Here is a 24,159-nt window from a genome sequence, read left to right as displayed (position 1 = left end):
AATTTGAAATGTAAATTTCCCCCTGCCCCCGACACAGTGTCAGAAAGATGATGTGGCCCTCCTGCCAAATATTTTGGACACCTCTGGCCTAGAGTCAGGATATCACAATAATGGGGTCTCAGAGAAGGTAAATGGCTATTGCCATTTTCCCCCAAGTGTGGCCAGCACACTTGGGGTTTCTACTAGCTTAATTTTTCCCTGCTGCAGGTTGTTTTTATTAATTCCATAAATTACAATCATCCCAAGCCACTGTCTCATGTCCTTCTTGGGTGGTGCCTGGGTATAGCTCTTATTCTATGAATAGCTCTCATTCTATGGAATGGAAATGTCACATTTTTAAATACTGCTGTTTTGTGAAAGTATCTTAACATGGACCAATTCAGTGATCTAGACTGTGTAGGGTTGTAAACACTGGCTTCACTTTGGTAATAATACATTAAAATTCTTAGCAGGTTATAACTGAGTTGTAACCTATACACTCTTTCATGAACATTGGAATACAGGTATGCTTGTAACATCTGTTCAGTGTAAAATTAACACATTTTCCTTCTTGGTCTAATCATCTATTTCTTTTAGGGTGACTATGGCATGAAATAATTGTGGCTGGAACATGCATTTATAAAACACATTTATACAGCAATGTTTTGCAAATACAAACTTTAATTTTGTACTCTACAAAAGTCTTGTGTATTCCTCTTTTTACAAAAAAAAGAAACATTACAAAAATACAGACAATTTAATATGATTTTTATACAATTGTCTTTAGTTGTTATTTTCATTAAAATATTGCTACCACAGAACTACAATATTTTAGTCGACTATAAAAAAAATTAAGTCAATGCTTTTTTTAAGCAGCAAAATGTAAATAACACAGGTCAAAACACAGTTTATAATCATAGTGGATATATCTAAAATTGTTTCAGAAATAATATTTTACATAGTTAATTTTTAATGTTTTATACATTATTTATATAATATTTATATATATATATTTATAAAAATCATAGCTTGCTAGAATTGAAATGATAGGACGGATTTTGGGTGATAAGGTTGTGCAAAGGCCAGTCTGCTGGGTTAGCATCATCGGATCAGGTCTTGAAGATTTTTAAACACATAGGACTTTTCGAGTTCCGTTGGAAAGCCTAGAATTAGAGTTACAGGCAAAGGTATGCTCTTGTTTGCCTTCTTCCTGTGCTCCCGGTGTTGCTGAGAGCAGCATTCAGCCAAGTGTCTAATGAATGGTTTAGAATTATCCCTCTTCTCCAGGCCGTGGAAAATACAAGGGGGATTTGAGTGAATATCAGGCTAGGACAGTCCCGCACAGCAGTCTGCCCCAATTCTGGAGAGTTAATGGATTCTAGGTCTCAACCCCAGATCCCATAGTATGAGCATGCTTCAAGACCGACCACCAACAAGAATATTTTATAAATTCAACATGAGGTGACCTTCAATCATTCTGAAAAATAAGTTCGCTATTTGTTTGGATCAATGGCAGAAAGGGGAGATTTTAATTAGACCATCCAGCTAATTTTTGCAGGCTGAACAGTTTATACAGTACTGTTGACATGAGAGATATAGAAGTATGGGTTCCATACTTCAAGTGTCCCTTTATTTGACCAATCCAACCTGCTCTTTATGTATTAGAGATGGTAGGACATGAAAATGAGAATGCCAGATAATGAAGGGGATACGTGATAGATGAAAACAAATATGGAATGATTCCTACAATGAAGGATACACATGCAGTAGGTTGGGTTCCATTCAGAAGGAGATTTTCTTAATCAGTTATAGAAAGGTATTGTTTTTCCAGGGTTTGTGTAGTGGGAATAGAAACCTTTCTAACATCTTACTGGGCAAGCTTTCCTAAGTCACAGTATAGAAATGAGTTAATGAAAACCAGTATTTAAAATAAAAGGCTATCCTTACAAAGTAATCGCAAATCCAAAATCAGTGCTTATTTCTTGAGAATAGTGCTGTAATTTAATTGGCAAGCGTTTTTCCTCCCCCCTCCCACCCCTTAACAGGAACTGGAAATCTTCATAATTGAAAAGAAAAAAAGAAAAAACAAGAAAAGGCAGAGATGGCCAGTTTCCTAGTAATCATATAGTGTTCATTAAGCTATGAACAATTCAGCATTCACTACAACATGAACACTTAGCCAATTGCACATTTAGAATTCCTGCATCTTGTTTGGATTCATTTTGTAATTGTTGCCTTTGCCTTTGTTGAACAACACCCAATTTATGCAAATGTTGTAAGAGTGAAAAAGGCCACAGATTAAGACCTTACTGGTCAGGCAAGAGTCTCTTCCTACATTCTACTGTCTGATGAGATTGAGAGCAGCAGGTAGTTGCTGTCAGCAGTCATTTTGCATAAAAACAAAACAAAATAAAGTCAAATGTCTACACCATGTTGTGATGATTGTTCCGATCAATGATGTCCACAGGTGAAAGCGTCTCCCTCCGGATTGGTGGTGGAGGCTGGGAAATCTTTGTTTTTTGCTTGAAGAGGTCTGAGACATAAAAGACCTGTAAATGCAATTAAAGTTAATATATATATATATACACACGTATATGTTCACAACTTTATTCCTACTCCATTTTTCTTTACACATTCTAAAACGCCCGTTTACACACATTTTAACCTTCCATCAGTAAACAGAGTTAACAGACTGTTTAGAATGATACTGCTTCTAACCACACAGTCAGGATCAAGTGTGTACTATCCTAGAGTCACTTACAGGCAGAATGTCTGAACCGCCCTTAATTGCACAACTGATATGCTACATTAAAGAGGCTTATGAACCATGTAATTAGGAGTGGCGTAGATATTCTGCCCCAGCTGACTATGTGGCAGCAGGGATAGCATTCTGGGGTGGGTGAGAGGAGTGTGTACACTTGCTCCTATAATCATGCAGTGGGCAGGAGTTGCATATGAACCAGCACAATTATACTGCATTTCCAAAAGTCTTGATCGCTCCCTATAACACAGCTAGGTCAGAGACATTTTCAGTCTGTCCAACAAATGACGCATTACGGAGAAATAATCCAAAGAAATCCAGTGGAGTTTGGCAACCAATTCCACAAGGCATTCCAAATCAACATGAATCACTCAACTCAGGGATATGAAAATGCACCCCCCTCCCAATTTCATTTCTAAGTTGTTTCTGTTTTATTTCTGCACTGGGCTAAACATTCCTCATCAGTTTAATTCAACTACTATATTGATATGCATGTATGTGCAAATGTGTGTGACAGAAAAAGAGATGATTAAGGGGCTTGAGGGGAAGGGAAGAGTTTTGCTAATTCAGGAAATAGCAAATGTTCTGCCTTTCAAAATGATTATGCTGTTGAGCTTTTTCCCCCTTTTAAATATATTCTCCTGTCCATAATCAATGAAATGTTGACATTGAAGTTCACACAACTGCATTTCCTATGATACTTAAAACTTGCCTAAAATTAAACTTCCCTTGAAAGTCAATTCCCTGCAATCATTAGTCAGGGTGGCTGGATATTTCCTCATTTTCCCACCCCTCCTCTTCCCCCACAGGCTTTTCCTTGATACTAGTATTAAAGCGTACTCAGGATGACTGTTCATCGTTTTGAAAAAGAACAATGTTAAGGAAAAGATATTCCTGACTACCTTTCCCTGAAATAACTAATGACGTCTCCATTCCTATGGGTGGGAAAAGGCCTAACACTTGACAGTTCAGAGAGGCAGTCATACAATAAGAAAGGCCCAAGAGGAAACTTTGACATCCTCTCCCAGTTGCCACAGTCTTAGTCTTACTATGTCAGCATGAATGATGTACTTTCCCTCTTGCAAACTACAACTTCAGTGCTGGCAAGGAAAGGAATCAGCAGAATTCAATCCATCTTTACTTAAAAGTGGGGCATACTCTCAGAAAATGTGCATATGATTGCATTCTAAGACTCATATTAGACGCTGTTTCGGAACCATCATTCAGAGCACGATACCATAGTCTTTCAAAACTGAAGGTTGCCAACTACTAAGACTCATCTAATGCCAGAAATTTGGTACAAGCAAACCCAGTTTTGAAACACATTATATATAGACATGGTGCAATCCTGTGATCAGTTTATGCCAGAAGAACATAGGGTTGCTATTATTAAATCTCTTATGTCAGTGCAACACCAGCATTTCTCTATTTTAGGTGCAATCCTATCCACACTCACCTGGGAGTAACCCCATAGAATATACTGGGACTGACTCCTGAGTGGACATGCATAGGATTGGGCTTTTAGTTGCAGTGGTGTAACATAGCAGTTTAAGCATTAAAGCCTCTATGCTGCTATAACTCCACTGTGCTGCTCAGTGAAGTTAGAATGACATAGTGACAAAGATGCCATTTGTAGAAGCTCAAGTTTGTGTAAGTGCTATTCTAAGACAGTATAAGAAGGAGAATGGGAGGTGCTGGGAGTGTACTGTCCCTAGTTGTCCAGTGATTAATTTCTAATGCTTTAATGGGAGAGGAGACAAATGATATTCTGATGCCATGCACTTCAACTGCCTACTACTTTTTAGGACAAGGATATCCACAATCTACACTGAGATCTCCATGACAAATCAATTTGTGGCAGGAGTGAGGTGGTGGTTGCATGGTGCAAGTGGCAGATGGAGGATTAGATTCAATCTGGTCTGTATTTTCTAAATGAATAAGTTATGGATGGAGTGTCATCGTGGCTTTCTTAGCCTTTGCTCTGTAGTTCATGGCATGTGTGGCTTTAAATCGGATAGTTGGTAGTAGAATTAATTTCACTCTAAACTGTATTTCACTTTGGCAAGGCTTGAGGTTATAAAAACACTTAGAGAAATCATGAAACCTGATCTTCTAAGGTTAGAACAGTGTGTTAAACCCTACTAATGTTTCAGCTGCTTAACACACACACACAAAAAGAGAATAAATGCATGGAGTGTTTTTCCTTGGATTTATGCCATTTCCTGTAGAAGGTGCTCTCTGTGCATAAAGAAAATTTGACAGACAACTGGGAACGTGCAATGCAAACTTGTAAGCTGGTAGCTCACAACTTCAGCTGATCAATTTTGTTTTTCTTCATTATGTTAGAAAACACCCCACTGGATCCAGAAAGCTTGAGCAAAAATCTGACATGAATTGATGGTGGTAAGGACAGGGAAAATGGGTTCTGGATTCCCACACTACCCTGTTTCACAGCTATGTCTACATATTTTTGCTGCTAATGTTGTATCTGAAAGGTATTTTGATTGCAGAAATCCTTAGGACATTTCAACTCCAAATAAAACAGAAAAGTGTTTCATCAGCTGGGAGGCTTTGAAATAAATGTTTTTTGAATGTGTTATTTCAGGATGGGAAAAGCAAGTGTGGATATAGTTTTCGTAACCCTTGAAGATGAAACTTCAAATGGCTTCAGTGGAGAACTGCTGCCTAATGGTGGGTAAACTGAAGAGTCTTGAAATATTATCAGGGCTGAGACAAAGGGGATTTCTGAGTCATCCTTGCCTTCTTCTGGAGTGAGGTGAAACACTGCTGTGAAGAAATACAGTGGCAAATGATAAAATTGGATTGTGGAACAGCAAAGAAACCGCTGGAGCAGAGGCCAGATTTCCTCAGTGATCTTTCCTGCCTTAGCGGGGTAAAACAGAGGAAGAACCAGTCCAGTGAAATGAATATGACTCCGTATGTCAACTTGGAAAAGTTTCCATGATGAGGAGGATTTTAAGTTCTCTACCCAGATTTAATAAGCTTTGAAATGGAAGGAGATAATGAGAGTTGGCAGTGGCAGATATTATTCTGCACGGCTTAAGGAATTACATATAATATTAGTTCACAACACTGACTCCTCTACAGCCTACAGGCTTCTGATGAAATTCTGGGTGTCAGCTTTCAATTTGAAGAGCTCCCTAGCCTTCTGAGTTGCAGCAATTGGCTTGGAAAAATATAGGCAAGAGGTATGACTTTGAGGCACACAGTCACCCATGTCTCAACAGCTATGAAACAATATAAAAGTATATCACACAGCTTTTTCACTGAGTGAACACATGAAAACATGAAGTGTTGTGAAATTTACAAATCATCTCGCCAAAAGATTTTGTCTACAGGCCTGCTACAGAAAACACTACTGCCCCTGTATCCTATGGGCCAGGCAGACTGAGGTAGTAAATAAACATTTATTGACCTCTTCTGTCGTTCTGTGGTCCCCTTTGGGCCTAATCAGATATACGCAAGCTCTTTTGCTGGCATATATCTGTTGGGTCAAAGGGGGCATGTCTGGGACAGGGGTTTAAGAATCGCTGTCTGCCAGTGCCACCAAGACCTGCCCCATTGAACACCGGGTTCCTCGCCTGATCCAAGTCCCATTCTCCCTCCATGACCGTGCCAACAGCCTGTCTCCGTGGCACCACTACCAGCATGTGGCCTTCCAGTCTTTGCACCAGTGGTAGCGCTCCACAGACTGATGGAGGAGCTGTTGCAATGGCAGACCACGTGGTGCAATGGTTGAGCTCAAAATCCACCAGTAAACTGTGTGTATAGTATAGGGCCATCTATACATACATGAAGGGCCATCTATACATCTATAGGGCCATCTTATACATGAAGAGGATAAATACTACAGCCGAATAAGAAGGCTTTAACTTCAAGGGATTTTCATGGTCCGTATGCTCTACATACTGGAAAAACTTCTGTCTAAAATCTTGAAGGGCTAATGCTAATCAATACTCTCTTAGACAGATCAATGATCTAACTCAGTAGAGGAGAGCTTCCTATAATGTTTTAGAGGTCAGCAGGACTACTGGCTACTGGGAATTATTGTTGCTAAGGGGAAATACTAAACCTTAAGGCCCTGTCTGGTCCCCAAAATAGGACATACATGGGAAATAAATCTTATGTAAATATATATAAAATTGTAGTGAAATGGTGGATCCTAGGGTTTTCTGAACACTAAATGACATTTTAAAAACAAAACTCAGGATCTAATTGGAAACTTAAGCCATTCCTTGGCAACAGGAAATCACAAGAAGACATAGGAAATCACTAGCCACCCCTTTCTCAGCTTCCTACTATGTCTTTTTCAGACCAGTTGTGAAAGGGCAGGGCAAATAGTGACCAATGTCCTCCCCATATCCTGGCTAAGGACGAAAGCATACAAAAGAACAGCAGATTGGGAGGGCGAGACCAGGGCAAAAAAGGAAGAACCCTGCATGTGTGTGGTGTTTCTCATGCAGCTGCTTCCTCAGTGGTTTTATCTCGTCACAGGAAAGTCAGCCTATCGCAGCCGAACTCTAACCCCTCTTTTGGCCCAGTAAAACATACCATCTGTTTACGGGTCAGGGAGAGAGTGCACCAGATTTGCAACTTGTCATTAGGCAGGAAATGGTGAAAACGGTCATCTCTTGTATTGGGACCCCTTATTGTCTGCCAGAAGCTGTTCTGGTCTGAGATCATCAGCACCTTGCTACACCCTGCACTGTATGATTTTTTTCTCTCCTCCCTGTGCTCTTTGACAAAGCTCTTAGAGTGACAAACAAGAGAGTTTACAGGACTGTTCTATACAGCCAGTTATGACAACGCACACGGATGGCGTCTAGTCAAAACCACATGAAACAACATGCAGCACCTGAGCCAAACAGAAGCTACTTCACTGTTGAAAAAAGTTGCCCAAAGCCTTAAAAACAATTCCAAGTGTCTTTGGGGTGATGCATTGTTTCTTTAACTAGCGGGAAGAATAATAAAAAAAAAGTCACCAGTGCTTTGAGGAATACTGTTATGTGCTTGCAAATCAGAAATGTGGGGCCTAATAATCCTGCTACCAAAAAAAACAGCCACAAAGGTTCTCTTCCTCAAAATTACAATTGGGGGCTAGCCTAGATCACAATGCTAAGCATGTCTACTCAAAAGTCCCATTAAGATCAATGGGACCTACTGTCAAGTAAGTGCATCCACATTCACCTGGGAATAAGCTTAATTGACTATTATGGGACTTACTTCTGAGTAGACATGCATAAGATTGGGCTCTTAGTCTTTTTTTGCCTGGAAAACTAGTCTCTGAAACTAGAAGTGAGCCCACCTTGGGAACAAATGGTTGTGGAGTTGCAGGGCAGCAGTCCTTCTGTGTTTAGTATGTGGAATTTGACAAATGAAAAAAAAATTTGAGCAATAAAATGAGAATGCAAAAATAGCCATTTTACTACTTTCCAATTTCTTTAGCTCCATTTAAAAAAAAAAGGCAGCACAGGGTATTCTACAAAAGTATCACATAAATGACGCCTTTCATTTCCTACCCAAGACAGCAAAGGCTGTTAGTCCTTTCATTGCAGCTTGGCTACACTGCCTACATGAAAAGTGTTTTATCATTTTGAATTAAAAGGGCTGGACAGCCCCCCTTTGGAAAGTGATTTGCCTAAGAAGCCATTTTTCACACCAAACTTTTCAGCATAATCAAAAACAACAAACGCAACCAACTTCTGCACTTCTAATCAAAATAATAGTCCTAAGTTTCACATTCTTGCATTTTGTGGTTAAATTCAGAAGCGAGACACTGATCTGTGCATGCTCTCTCAGGCTCCAAGCTTTTCTGCTTGGGTTTTCAATCTGTACTTGGGAAATCAGAGACTACATTGCTCATATAAATGTTGACAGTGGTTTGGCTAAAATTGGCACAGATGGAAAAGAAAAAATTATTCAGCTGTCTTTGAAAGTGTTTTGCCTTTCAGGAAAAACTGCAGTAATCATTTATACATTCACCTACATGAACTACCCTGGTAATATTCCCAGTTTAGCACATGTTCAAGGAGAGCTCCTTTCCATGCACTAAACACATCAAACCTAATACTAAGAGGGTAATGCACAAAACAGCTGTTTCACATATGTTTTGATTCTATGCATATCACACCTGAAAGGTCACAGTCACTCTGCACTTATCTTTCTAGTTTCCAGAATTATTATTATTATTATTGGAGCATCTCAGATTTGTTTTCTTTACTTAAAACTGCCTATCTTTTTATTTGTAGTCTCACAACACTCTGGATCGATCCTATTTAAAAGTAGGAGAATGCATCCCATCACAGTGTGAAATGGGTTCAGCTAATTAAAATTGTTTCATTTTAAAAAAATCATTATTTTTGTTTCCTGGGTCACTACAAGTTTGGATCTTGTCGCACACTCAATGACATAACTGAATATGTGATTGATCCGAGCACCTTCACCACAACAAACCTCTTCCCACAGACTTATAGCATCATCCCAGGTGCAAGGAGTCCTGGGTCATACATTTTCTAGGACATATATTAAGTCCCTACTTACTCATACAAACTGCAGAACTACATGTCCCAACATCCCTAGTGTTTGGGGCACTGCCTCTTCAGCACTTTCTTTCCTAGAAAAGATGCCCCACAGAGGAGGCTTCCATAAGGTCTCCCTGTTGTCATTGTCAGAAGCAGCAGCTGTGGTGGTAGGGAGTGAAGGCAATGGTTGAGGTCATTCTGCGCTGGGCTGAACCCATGGCTGGCTCATTCATGAAACACATAATGTGGCCTGCATTGAGCACAGTGACAAACAGCTTCAAGGTGCCCTTTATTTCAAGATAGCCACTGCCTCCCTCCAGCCTGCTGCAGATGAAGCCACGTTGATTCACTTCCCAGTCACTAAATGGGAGCAGGAAGGAAGTGGCTCAGAGGGCAGCAATCCACTTACCGATTCACTCACCTCTCTCCCTCCTTGTGTGGTCCCTTTACATAAAAGACACAAAATTCTACACTTCCTGTTTTGCTGAAAAGGGCCATCATGTTGGACTATTCCTGCTTGAACCTCAATAGAGTTTGACAGGGCTAACGTTATAAGCTCCTCAATTATCTGCCATCACCTACCCTATGCCTCAGTACTTCTCCAAATGCAAGATTCCACTCAAAATGGGAATGCATAAGCCAATTGGTCATGAACTGAAGTGAAAACATGGAGGAAACACCAAGCCCTTGTTCTGTTCTCACTAAGGCATTCCACTCATTGATAATGCTGTTCTAAATAGGTATTAAATTATCACTGTTTTATGTTAATCCATGACTTTTATTCCATATTAATCAGCCAAGAATGTTTTCCAGAGTTATCAGCAGGAAACAAAAATCCTACTCCAATTCTTAGACCTTGCAGTAAGCTATACAGTAAGCCCTGCTTTTAGCACTTTAAGTACCTTAATTACTACCTTAATTACCATAAACAAATAGATGGCTAAAGGGTAATCAAGCAGTCTGGGAGCATGTGAATGCACTCTACACTTAAAGGTTTGTTTCTAGAGCAAAGCAACATGGCAACTGCACCAACACCTTTGAGCCACACCTAGTCATCTTCTTTATGCATATATTCCTGTCATTCTCCATTGCTCTGAGTGAGGGTGAAAGCTGCTTAAATGATTTTGGATACTGTCTATTGGCTTGTGTAATGTCTCATAAGTGCTAGCTGCCACAATGCACCTGGACTCCTATTATTGTCTCAATTACAACCTAATACCTGTCAGCTGACAGATAAACAGCAAGAATGCTGTCTGTACCCAACTGCTTCCGCAAGCTGGGCAAAGAGACATCTTTTAAACTGGTGGTTCTCTTATCTTTTGCAGGGTGAAAGCATCTGTCCCTGCTCACTCCATCACAGGATCCTTCCACTGGCTGTTTGCTGACGTGTCTTGTTTGTATGTTAGATTGTAAGCCCCCCTTTGGACAGGAGGTTATCTTTTAATTCACTGTGCTATGTTAACCACTTTGCAAACATTTGCTGAAATCAGCATGTACATTTTAATCATCATGACAGTAACCCATCTTACAGGCATATACTGATGCCTTAACAACAATGGTGCACTGGTAATATGAATATGGTGCACTTACAATGAAATAAGCCACCAGGGCCCCTTGTGCAAAGCCTGCCAGTACGTCTGATGGATGATGTTTGTGGTCTGGCACCCGAGACAGTCCTGTGTAAAACGCCATCATTATCAATGTAAACTGTAGCAGGGGACGCAACAGGCGGGCTCCTTTCCAGGTGAACCTGGCCTGCAGGTACAGCTGTAAAGAAAAAAAAAAAGTAGGAGAAAAACCATTATAATGCTGCCTTCCTAACAAGGTCACAGTGCAGTAAATTTAAAGTTCCTTGGCCGTCAAACATAGCAAGTGGGAAATGATATTGTCACTTCAGCAAAAGGGGGAGGGGAAAACCAAATCAATGATCAAGATTTGACCTGAAATGAAGTAGCTGAAATGATGTCAAGCAAGCATTGTCCCCTGCCTCACCCCTCCCCACTTATCCTGGTCTGGTTTCCGCTCAAAAGCGGTGGGCACAATCTATTCCTTGGGTTCCTGTGGGAACTGGGGAAGCCAAAAAAGGAAGAGTGAACAGGAAAGGCATACACAACTACCCACAAATCAAAGGAGCTGTGGGCTGACCCAGCCCAAAAGGCAGGGTGAGGGGAGTGTGTACATGATTGAGTCCTTTGCCAACTGCTGCCTTCCTGTGCAAGACTGAGGAAGAGAAATAATATAGGGCAGAGAGTACACATGCTATGAGGTCACAGGAATGTTTACAGTGGAATCTATGCAGAAAACTTTTGGAGAAGAGGGAAAAGGAGGATGAAGATGTTATAAAAATGGTTGGCAACCTTCAGTCTCGAAAGACTATGGTATAAGCCTACAGCACCTGGTATTCCCAGGCAGTCTCCCATCCAAGTACTAACCAGGCCTGACCCTGCTTAGCTTCTGAGCTCAGACAAGATCAGGCATGTGCAGGGTAACAGTTGCTATATTACTATCACAAATTAGTGTATAGACAGTTACCCAAATATTTTTGGTTATGAGCTATGCGCCTCATCATTAGTCCTCATCCTGCTGGTACGTTAAGGACAGAAAATTTTCAGTGGCTACTTTCCAGATCCCTGAATAAACAGTGTGTGACCAGATTCTTTGTCAGTGCTTAATTACTAAAATTCTGGGATCAGACATGAGTTGGAACTTGCCCTTTGTAACCAGGAAATCTTTTTTTCCTTAATCCCAGGCATGTTAATAACAGTTATGGTAACTCAGTGGCTGGGGAAAACCCTTCTTTACTCTGCTTGGAAGCACACTAATTTCTTACTACTTTATATATTTTTGGGCTTCACTGCAATCCAGCACTGTAAAGGAGGGACATGCAGGAACACAGACAGACAGGCAGACAGATGAAAAATTTCATTGTCTTATAGCAAGGGTGGACAAACATTTTGGCAGGAGAATCACATCTCTCTGACACTGTGGGGGGGCAGGAAAAAAAGAATTAATTTACATTTCAAATTTGAATAAATTTACATAAATGAATATATTAGAGACAGAACTTGAATGAATTTTACTGAATTTTATTGCCCAATCCTATTCAACTTTCCAGCACCAGTGCAGCTGCAATGCAGCCTGGCGGTAAGGTAACATTTGTTCCTTTACCTTGAGGAGGCCTCTGTGATTGCCCCCCACCAAAGGATGCAGCGCACACCCCACTGGCACCACTGTACTGGCCCTAGAAAATTGGATAGGATTGGGCCCTTTTATACACATGAGAACTATAATACAGGTATGTAGAACCACATGAGAACTATGAAATGTTTGCCACGTGCCTCTTGCACAGTGAAAACATACAGACCAAGCCAGCGACACATAAGTTGTTCAGAGGTAATTGGGGGGGGGGGCAAAATATTGCCCAGGGTAAAGCAGAAAACACATGGAGACTATAAAAAGCCTTGCTCTAACTTGGCCAGCAGCTCATGTCTAGCAGCTACGACCAGCAGTCACAGGCCATTGCAGGCTCCAACAGGCCAGAGGCTCATTGGAGATTGGGGGCTCCCTGGGGGCTGAGACTCCAAGGGCCATAAAAGTTCCCTGGGCTGAGGTTTGCCCACCTCTGTCGTATAGAAATTGATTTAGTTTCTCTTGAAAATCTTCAGATATTTCTTCTTGGGAGAAACTCTAAATCCATTTCAAATTTCACTTTTTAAAAAAGTATGACCAAATTTTAAATCACTATTAATTGGTGAATAAATTTTGTAACAGTTTGCAAAGGGTTAACTAACCCATTCTTGGAAACGAAACCCATTCTGTGCCTCGTCCATGATGCGTTTTTGTCATTGATACTATATTCTTCTGCCCTCCCTATATCCGAAAGGTTCTCATTATATAAAGTGAAACCAAGCTAAAGAAAACAAACATTTCAAGTAAAAAAAAAAAATGTCTGATTGCATTTAAGTTGTTTTTACAGCAGACAGTAAGTGAATTACAAGTGGTTTTTGCTAAAGTCTCCAACTGCTGCGAACTCAGTCATAGGAGGTTTCTGGAGGCGCCTGTGTGGTGTTTATATAGTGACATAAAATGAATAACTATTACTGCAGACCAATGAGTGGCAATGGGAAAAGAGGCATCCAATAGCAAGAAGGAGATGAGTGTGACGAGACCAAAGAGGGAGGGAAGAAAGCAGTGACCTGGTGACCATATCTAGCACTAGCTATTGGGAAACCTCTCAAACCTCTGGCAGTAGCAGCATCACCACAGAACAGACAGCTCTGAGGACAACTTGCAATGCTTCCAGTGCCAGGGGACTTCCACTGATGTCAGTAGGAATAAGCTGTGGTCAGCCAGTGATCCTGCTAAGCGTATAAAATGAGATGTTCATGTTCTTGCAGCCAGTTAAGGAGCAACAGGGGAAAAAAATTAAACAGTTGCTCACATCCTTGCTTTTCAGATTTTATTTTTATTATTTTTTTCGTAAGAAGATCTTTCACTCCATTTCCAGACAGTGATTCAAATTGGATTCATAAATCTGGCAGGATTGTCCAAGCCTATCCACTACCCAAGTGTCATTTTTAGTGATGCTTATAAATACATAGGACGTGAAGTCAGTGTTAGACTTGGCTGTGGGAAAGCATCTTTAGCTAGTTCATGGAACTGCTCTGGGTTGTTCTGTTTGGGCAAAAGAAGAAAGACGTGGAACAAATACACTCAACCTTTGTTTGGCATTTGTATGGTGCTACAGCAACTGTATTGGGTTCGGACACTCTAGTCCCATATTCAACTCTTATCTTAACCACTCCTGGGAGGAATGGCCGAATCTACAGCCCAAGGTCATTGTGGAGATGATTAAGGTAATCATTGTAAAGTACTTTGTAGGCTGAGAAGTGATTTTGGAAATGGTTCACAGTTTCCACAGGTAGTGGAAAATTAACTTTTCTTTTCAAATGAATGACTGCCTGAGTCTAGCCTCATTCAAGTAGATAGGTTAGAAAAAAACAACAAAGAAAAAGTCTTTCCCTTTGTTGAGTCTGTTAGTTTTTAAAATCTGTTACTGATGTTTATCTAATGACAAACAGATTGGCCATGATCCCACTGCAATATAGTCAGACCATTGCTATTTGGTGTCCCTGAAGCCATGAACACACTGTTCATCATCTGTCCATAACGCAATCCAGGGAACTCAAACAAGCAGCATTTAAGGTGACCACCTCAAGGGGTTTTTTTTCCCCCCAAATGTCCTAAATGGCACAACTGCACACATGTCACTGTAGTTATGTAACAAATTAAATTAAGTCCCAGTGGGTAACATTATACCTTGCATGCAATGCAATCCTGCTCCTGTCACATGCAGTCAGTGCAACTTACTGGTTGCACCCAGGTAAGAGTTTGCAGAATTGCAGTCCTAATCTAGCAACCTATGAAATTATTTGTTATAAAAGCAAAACAGTACAGGTCGTGCCTCATTATCCACTGGGGTTCTATGGATACCAAACCAGTGGAAAAATAGCTTTAAATAATAGCTTCCAGGTTTCTTGCTCCTCTATTGTCGGCCCAGAATGCATTGATATAGACACTATACTGCATTCAGCCACTAGATAGGGTGATTAATGGAATCCAATGGACTGAAACAGTGCGAAGGTAGGAAATTGGATTTTGGTGCTTTTTTCCCCTTGTTAGAAGGCATTTAAAGGTGAACCTCCATATCAGTGATGAGTCAAATCAGTGGATACTGAGGTCCCACCTGTACTAGACAGGTTTTTGCGCATGGGAATGACAAGGAAATGCGCAGTGTACAAGAGCTAGTGAACTTTTGTCTACCATGTTCTAATACCACATTCCAAATTTCTGTAGTAAATTCGTGAAAAGTTGTAATTCCATGCCCACTACCACTCCAGGGACCTTCATGGAACCAAAGCTGTTAACTCTTTCATTTCCATTGACAATTATCACACCATCAGGGATAGTCATAATTACATTGCGATGCTTGTGATAGTGAAGTTAAATGATTAACAAGATACTAATCATATGCTGGGGGCCTTCATCTCTCTGGCTCATAAACCTCACTATTTCCACGGTGAATCAACACTCAATACACAGACTATGCATGTGCAGACATGCATCCATGCTGACTTCACTCCTCTATTCTACTTATGCTAAGAAGGCTACTGGTGGTTTATCTTCCATCTGGGTAGCCACATTGGCATATTTGCCAAAATAGTAAAGAGTTCTGTGGAACCTGAAGATTGCAATATACCTTAATGGCCTACAAATTTATCATGGCATAAGGTTGTGGAGACTCAGAATATGGTCATTCTGTCATTTGCTCAGTGGAGATGAGATTTAAGCATAGCCTGTTGTGAAGAACATGGGGTGCCACAATATTCTCCCATAGAAATACTCTATATTTCCAAAGAGGAGAAATAAGGCAGAAATGAATTACAGGTCGGACCCTGGTATCCATGGGGGTTCCGTTTGGATACCAGGGTTCACATTTAAAATGCTTGAAAAACAAAAAAAAGTGCCAAAAGCGGGTTCCCACCATATCGCAACCAAACTGCACCATTTAGCAGCCTATAGAGCTGTTTCTATCACTGAAAAAACCACATCTGGGTCACGTGGAGGCTTGCCCCAGTCAAATCCGCAGATGCTGGAACTGTGGATACTGCAGATTCACTATAGCTGGCAACAAGCAGGTTCTCCTCACCTGTATTTTTATTCCACAAGGAGTTCTGGGATGTATAGCCCAGGCAAAATCAAATCTAGCAGATATCTGGTTTTATATTTATGAATATGGATGACATTTTATGAATGACATATATGAATCATATGAATTATATGAATAAATATGAATATTTATGAAGAATAATGGTTATTTCCACACAGTAATAGGCCAGAGTGTTGAAAAGCAGTGTCTAGGATCCTCTCTTTTGGTGGCACTGCAAATGAGGTGGGTAGACCTAACTTTTAAAAACTCACTTAAAACTACTAAAGGTGCAATCCAGAGTTGCCCTTGGGCCAGCATAAGTCCCTTGCGCCGGCCCAGGAGGGTCGCAAACCTGCCACTCCACTCTCCTCAGACTTATACCACCTCTAGAGGTGGCTGAGTCCGAGGAGACTTATTGGGGCTTCAGTGGCTTAGCCGGGGGTAAGGAGAAGAGTTTCCCCTTGCCTCTGGCTGAGCCACTTTGGAGCCCTAACTTGTGCTGTTAGGCCTCCTGACTGCCTGTTCCAGCGCAAGATAGGATTGTGCTGTAAGTTGACGTATTAGAGAAAACAGGAGAAAGTGAATCAGGAGGAGCTTCTCCACCTGTTATTATCATAGTATGTTCATGCTGCAGACTGATGTTGTATAACCACTAAAACCATAATGTGCGCAGCATGTACTTGTGCACACTCACAGCTCCACAAAGCACATGTACACAGCATATAAAGGTGTACAACGTTTAAAAAAGAGACATGTGGAAAATGCTTCCATTGTTACAGCTTTGACAGGAACAAAGCATGAGCCTATATTGGAGATCTAATGTGTCAAGTGGCCTGAGGAACACAAATGCTGAACTTGCAGGAACCAAAAAAATGCAAGCTGGCAAGTTTCATGAACATCTACTCCCTACAGGGTTAGAATACAAGTGGGAGAGCCTGTCAAGCCAAACAAGTTCAACAGTGGCAGTTTCCTCCACCTGAAGTTAAAGCAGACCAGGAGAAAACACTCATGGGAGTGTTTGACATTAGTCAGCACTTCAAGTTCTATTTTTTTGCAATATAACAGAGGAAAGCAGCAGAGCTGGTTTTTTTTTTTATGATATGATCAAGCTAGGCCCACAGAACCTGTAAATTGCTTCTGCAGATTCAGAATCAACAATTGCATGGTGATGACAGTGGTAGAGGTGCATTGTGGGGTGGGGGGGAGAAGAGAAAATAAGCTAGCAGCATATTTTCAATGGAATAATACCCAGAACACCAGACCTAGTCTTGCAGAAACTGCCATATACTTGTTTGAATATGCCAAGTTCTTTTTAATGAATCCAAAACTAAAAGTGAGTCATTCAAGCAAAGGAGACTTATATGAATATTGGAAAGCATACCTAGTATCAGTTCACCTACAATGAAAAAAACACGCGCGCACACACCTTTTTCAGTATCACTTGGGGAGCAATGGCAACTATCGCACCCTCAGGTGGTAGTGCTATCATTAAAATTAAAACTACTTGTGTCAACGGAATGTACTCTTTCTGGAAATAGTGTAGTTGTCAGATAGTATGTGGTGATGGAAGGGGAGCCCTAGTGCCAGTGCCTCCCTCCTCCCCTCTGACTGACTCAGATATACTGGGGCCAAAGCACTGCCACCATGAGCACATATTCAGGCAGAGAGAGACCATCCACCTTCCAAGTCACAAGGGGATTTCTCCCAAAACCTAACCAATAGCATGTAGCCAAGGGTCAAGGAGAACTGGTGCAAAATGCTGATCAAGTTCAACCAAATAGCAGCAGGAGTTTTGGCCATTTTGTGTTCTCACCAGGCCCCTTTTGTGCTTAAATGCTGAAGAACGTTCAGCTCAGTTCTAGAAATTTATCCAAGTCAACCGTGTTTGTAATCATATGATGTTGCCCTACATAGTGGTTTCACCACTATGAATAGTCTCCCCCATACCCCACATGGAAAGGAGTTTTTCTACTTCCTCCTTATTGAAAGCAAGTTAACAGAATTCACTTCTGAAGAGATTGTGCGAAGGGTGTATAGAACCACATGGATGGGAAAGGAGGTACAATTTCATGGCAAATCGAAGTAGTGATTGGTAAAACAAACAGTTTATTCAGGAGACTTAGAGACCAGCATCATTGCTGCAACCATGTGCCATACACACACATTCCACCCATGAATTCTTAGTGCAGAGGAGTGGGGAGGGGGCCCTCCTCCAAAGAAGTTTTAACTTCTTTCATGTTGCATATCCACCTTCCAATTCATTGGCAATGTCATTTTAGCATCGCTGAGAGGAAATGGTGTAAATGTTTATGGAATAACTTTGAAACATTTAAAGAAAAGTGAAAGGAAAAATATGAGGAAATAAATTCATGCAGACCCCCAAACAGTCTGAAAGGCATGGTAATTAAATTACAGAGGCTGCTTCCAGCTTAAAGAGTGGAGGGGAGGGGAGGGGAGGGGAGGGGGGAATACAGCAGGGAGTTTTGTGTTAATTTATCTTTTTGGACTGTAAAGAGAAGGAGTTGTGGTGGAGAAGGACTATTCATGGATATATAGACATTCATGTTTAATGTTTTTTGTAAGTTTAGGTCTGTTTACCTGCTCCCCCTTTATTTAATATCTAAGGTTACAGGAGATGCGGGGCCCACAAATCTTTTGAAAGTCACACACGCAAAAAGCTTTCTCCTAATTACATTTACCACAAATCACTCCCTAAATATCTCTCCTTTTTCCTTCCAAAGAGCTTATGGTCGTTCCACCCATAATTGACCTGTGCTGGGTTCCTTTCACAAGCTCTATCAAACATGCTTCCAGCAGCTCCACTCAGGAAGCACTCTGGCATAACAAGCCGAGGAAAGGAAGGGCAGAGCCATTTTTCATTGACAAAGAAAAACAAGACCAGCCCCATAGTTTTGGGTGAAACTACGTGGGCAGGCCTGGTCCACCTGCCCTGCTTCCTGAAGGGCTGTGCAGAAAGGAGACTTTTTAAAAATCCTAATGAAGCAGATAATTATGATTTTTACTCAATGTATGCAAAACCTAGATAAGCAGCCTAATATTACACTCAATTATGTCCCCTGATGAAATGACATACATGCAGACCTACATTCCTTGCGGTGAAACTAGGACTGAAACAAGTTAGGCAGATGTGATTTTTTGAGGCAGATAAAATACGCAATCCACCACTCTCCTATCATAGGATCCAAATGCCTCTTCAGTCTTAGTGTAAATAAACAATGAACCTGTTTTGTAGGTCGCTGCTGATGAGGACCAAAGCAAGCAAATGTCTGATGTTACTCCCTGTGCACAACATTCCATGATAATTTCCCTTTACCTCTCAAGTACAGATAAGACAGTTCTTAATGCCACACTCTAAGCCAGGGGTGCCCAAATCCCAGCCCGGCAGCCACTTGCGGCCCTCAGCGACTCACAGCGGCTGCGGAGAGCATCTGGCCCTCTGGAGACTTGCTGGAGCCCATGCTGGCCCGATGCAACACTCTCAGCATGAAGGTGACTGTTTGACCTCTCACATGAGCTGTGGGACAAGGGTTCCCTCCACTGCTTGCCTTTTCACATCTGTGATGCAGCAGTGGCAGTGAAGGAAAGACCAGCCTTACTTTGTGCAAGGACGTCAGAGAGATGATGTGGCCCTCCTGCCAAAGAGTTTGGACACCCTGCTCTAAGCCATGCTGCTACATCGGGTACACTGTCTTGAAAGGTCACTGGGACCAGAAATGGACCAGAAACATTTTACTCCAGCCTATCAAACCCTGCCTGTAACCCCTGGACATTCTGTAGAAAGTCTCTCTCTCACACTTGTGCCAATTTAAATCTAAATTGAGATTGACATTCTACAAATCTGATAACCATAATTCTAGGGTGAAGGTTGTACAGTGTCTGCCATGTAATTTACAACACGATGATACATTTATAAACCAATTCTGTCCAGGCCTTACAATGGCAGATCTTGTGATCCACCAGGGCCATTGGCACCACAACGGTTTCATCATTCCGCAGCCCATTCAAGATAACATGGGAGCTGGTGAGCCCCAAACCAGCAGCTGTCAAAAGTTTCAAGAGCATACGTCTTAAACAGCATGAATTGCTAAAGAGCATTAGGCTGTGTTTTATGCACAGATATAAATGTTATGTACAATCTATGATGGTTAAAATAATAATACACTTACCACCAAATAAAGCATGGTGTAGAGAGAGAAGGAAGCATGCCCAGAGAAGAAAGATTTCCTGTAAAATACAGAAGCAAAGTAAGGAACTAATTGAATTACTGAACAAATGGCGAAATGCCATCAGTTTGGCTATACAATACACCTGCATACAGTAATGCAGTTTGCATTAAGGTGATCGCCCAAACAATGATTGGAGGAATAGAAATTAGCTTTGTGCCTTCCCTTCCTCCTCCCCTCTCACACTTGCAGCCTAATGATTTACTTCCTGGCTTAATCAAACCATAGCTTACCTGTAAGCCAGGATTGTGTGTGTGTTTTTATTAGATAATATCCCCTATCCATTTTGTCTGTGTGGTAAAAGGTGGCTCATCTGAACTACTCCTCAACACACCAATGAAATGACACTTCAAAGCAGCACTGAATTTGTGAATTGAGAAGTGCTTTGGAAAACTCAGTTTATCTCTCCCTGTCTCCCCCCCCCCCCATCAATGTTGAGCAAGCTCAATCAGTATTATTTCCTTATTGCAGATGAAAGGCCAACACTGAGAGCTAACACCACCTAGTCAGTTCATAGCAAAATATGAGATTCAAACTGAGGACTTGCTTGTTCATAGCTCAGTGTATTAGCCACTGTGTTGTACCAGCACAGTAAAAAATATACAGGTGTCCTCCCATATCCATGGATATGTATGTGGATTCACTATCTGTGGTTTTCTGCACCTCCCACACCGATTAACTATTTGCCTGAACTTTGGAGCCAAGCACTTCTGCCTCTTCCTTTACAGAATGCTAGAAGAGGAATGAGACAAGCAGTCATCTGGAACTCTGTAGGCGGTGAGTAAGAAAATGCTAACAGGAAGTAAGAAGCTTCCTACTTCCTGTAGCGTTCTGGCTGCATCCCTCCTCCAGCGTTCCAGATGGCTGCTTGTCATGTTCCTCTTCTAGCGTTCTGTAAAGAAATGAGAGTTTGGCACCGCACAGAGTTCCCTTTTATCTGCAATTTTGGTATCCATAGAGGAATGCATCCCCCACAGATGGGGGGGGGGTCTGCCTGTACTTCCACTTGAGAAATAGTGTGAAAGCAAATAAAGAGTGAAAAGTGTTCATTACAGTTTTATAATTCCAAGGATTATGAAAATTCCTATTTTTTCTCCTGGAAGAAAAACACTTCATAAATACAATAGAGACATGTATTATAGCTTGCTCATATTTAGCTAAGTTTATTTTACAGTATGTTACAGTAACCTCAAATGATGATTAACATTTTTCCAAGGGTCAGATTATCCAGATATTTTTGATGCTTCCCATCGGACTATGAAACAAAAGCACCATTTTGATTTAAATCACATCTGTCTCTGCTGGAATTCTACTCACCTGGCTTCCAAGACTTCTTTTTCAGTTCCTTCGGCGCACTGATAATTTTCGATATAACCCTCAGAGCAGTTGATCGTGGAAAAATTCACTTTGCAAACAGCAAGGAAATTAGGTCTCAAGCGTCCAACAGACACTTTTGCGATGTCTGTGAAAGATTGGCTGATGGCGCAACCGAAGGCAAAACAACCCACTTGCTTGTACAGGGCGGCCACATATGGGTTCTGGATGAAGGATCGAGACTTCTCCTTCAAGCAACAGATCCGATAAAACTCGCCTATGATGATCTGCAAGAACAAAGATCGGTTTTCAACTTCTTAGAGGAATAATATGCAACTTCAAGTAGGCATGCCACATGACAGTAACATGATAAATCAAATGTTTGTTAAGAAATATTAGCACAGAATTATCTTTTTCAGTTATCCCACTTCTGTTCTCGTAAACTACCAAAATCTTTCTGCCGCATATGTTATGAAAAATATGTTCAAGAAAGATAAGCAGGGTGGTCCATTAGAAGCTTCCATTAAGTGTGACTCTCCACACTCCACACTCACTCTCCACACTCCACACTCCACACTCACTCATCACATCCAGTGTGATGAACAGCTGGTTATCAATGGGAGGAAAGGTCTCAAGCACACCTGGTGAATTTATCAGCATATTCAAAATTTTGAACCAGTCATTTGAATTGTTCAAATAGAAAATGGGCAGCTATCTGAATAACTGGTACATAAGAACATTTTCTTTACTTTAAAGACTACCATATCAATGTAAATAGAATTCCATAAGCATTCACGCTTCTGTTTGTGTGTATATTGGTTTGTTTAATCCAGATCCTGCAATATAGATGGGATCACCACACATTTTTAAATGTTGTGCAAACTTTGTCTGAACATTTTGGAGAAGTAACCTTAGATATCTCCCTAGAAGCTTCCCAGGGATCTAGAAATTTGTGCCTTTACAAATCTCCTTTGAGGAATTCTCCATATTCTAGCTGTCAACAGAATGGTGGGAGAAGGCAAAGCTCCCTGGTGTTCAAGTCTGGCTTCTGGATGCATTCCCATTTCACTGTATCAGAGTGTGATTAATGTGAGGAGGGCAAGCCTCCCTCTTGTCCTTGTTACGTTGCATCCCTCTGCCCACTTATGAGTGTGTGAATTGTATGAGTTCGCTGAAGTTCCTGTTGTCTCCCCACAAATATGCAGTGCCATTATATGAGAAAGAGAGCTGAATGACACCTAAGGCCTAAGTAATTCTCTTAACATTGCAGCCACATTGAGAGAGAGTATTTATTAGTACATAAAACAGACAGTACATTGAAAACTATTAAATCTAGCATAACTTAGGATGCAACATTCAATCAGAAGGCTTCAGGGGAACCGTATACTGTTGCACATGTTGCAGCTGGAACATTATTGTTATAGGAGGGCCCCTGTATCCAGAGATTCACTTATCCATGAATCAGGTCCACTGGTCACTCACTTATGCACGCACCCCACGCACACCTCTTGAAGGGTCCTCTGAGCCCAGCAGAGGCTGCAGACTTCCCCAGGCCTCCTAATGCCTTATAAGGCACCTTCCAGTTTTATTAAAAAGTTGTAAGTTATGTTTTTCACCTCTGGGGCTCCGTCTGAGCCCAGCAGAGTTGTGAATGGATGTCCATGGCCTCTGCTAGGCACAGAAGACCCCCCCCCCCAAGGCAAGAAGAGTTTCCCAGCCTCCAGAGGCTGTGGGTAGGAGTCTCCTTGTATTTGCAGATTCAGGTATCTGCGGGGGTTTCCAGAACATGCCTGTATATCTGTTATTCCACACAGGTAGCAATGACAAGCTCAAAGACATCATTATAAAAACTGATCTCGTTACTTCCATATGAAGACCCTTTCTATGGCATCTTACCTAAAAACTAAAAGCAACAGGAACAAATAGAAAAGAATACATACACTTGGAAACATTATATTCTACATGGTAGAAGCGTCAGGTTACTAAAAATAGCATTATTCCAGAGACATAACAGTTGCTAAAAGCTGAACCACTAGGACTACCTTCTCACACCCAAGAGACTTGAAAATCCTAGTATCCTAATTACAGTTTAGCCTCCATGGTAGAAGACATCTAGGTCACTTCTCATTATCATTTTTTAAGTTGCAAAGAAACTTGCTCCTTCAACATACACAGAGTAATGTGGTTTTATGAAACTAACACCATATGGGAAGATCACAAGCCACCACATCCTGAAAAAATTACAGGCGTATGGACCAAAAGTCATACTGTCATACTAACTGAAGCGTCCAAAAGACAGGGAAGTTTTGGGTTAATCATGTTGTCTTTCCTATCCTTGTGAATGCATCAACGAAACAGATTAAATGGAGAATCACTAGAGAAGGAAACATTATACTTTCTAGTCATCTGCTTTTCTAGCTTTTGAAAAGGGTTTAGTGTTACAGTATAGTATTCCATTTCCAGTAAAACATAGTAATGGGCAATACTTATTTTCATTTTTCATATGAGGCAAGTCAGAGTAACTCACAGCCCAGTCCTCAGCTGCCCAGCGTCCAAGGCTTCAGCAGCGCCAAAATGCCTGCCGCTGCATCCTATAGACATTGGGCAGTT

The 24,159-nt window shown here is 41.2% G+C and overlaps 1 protein-coding gene and 1 pseudogene across 1 annotated transcript in view; both read right to left on the bottom strand.

Moving 5' to 3' along the window:
• Window positions 1-809: 809 nt before the first annotated feature.
• PLPP3 (phospholipid phosphatase 3) overlaps window positions 810-24,159 on the bottom strand; it is an 80,653-nt gene continuing 57,303 nt past the window's right edge. The window contains exons 3-6 of the mRNA XM_066623919.1: window positions 21,553-21,836; window positions 20,179-20,236; window positions 10,873-11,049; window positions 810-2,528 (exon numbers count right to left, since the gene is read on the bottom strand). Of these exons, the coding sequence (XP_066480016.1) occupies window positions 2,403-2,528; window positions 10,873-11,049; window positions 20,179-20,236; window positions 21,553-21,836 (645 nt within the window). The 3' untranslated portion in view covers window positions 810-2,402. The remainder of the gene's footprint in view (window positions 2,529-10,872; window positions 11,050-20,178; window positions 20,237-21,552; window positions 21,837-24,159) is intronic.
• Window positions 11,666-11,785, bottom strand: LOC136649994 (5S ribosomal RNA; annotated as a pseudogene).

Source organism: Tiliqua scincoides, chromosome 4 (genome assembly GCF_035046505.1).
Source record: "Tiliqua scincoides isolate rTilSci1 chromosome 4, rTilSci1.hap2, whole genome shotgun sequence".
Lineage (NCBI taxonomy): Eukaryota > Metazoa > Chordata > Lepidosauria > Squamata > Scincidae > Tiliqua > Tiliqua scincoides.
This window is presented reverse-complemented; position numbering and strand designations above follow the sequence as displayed.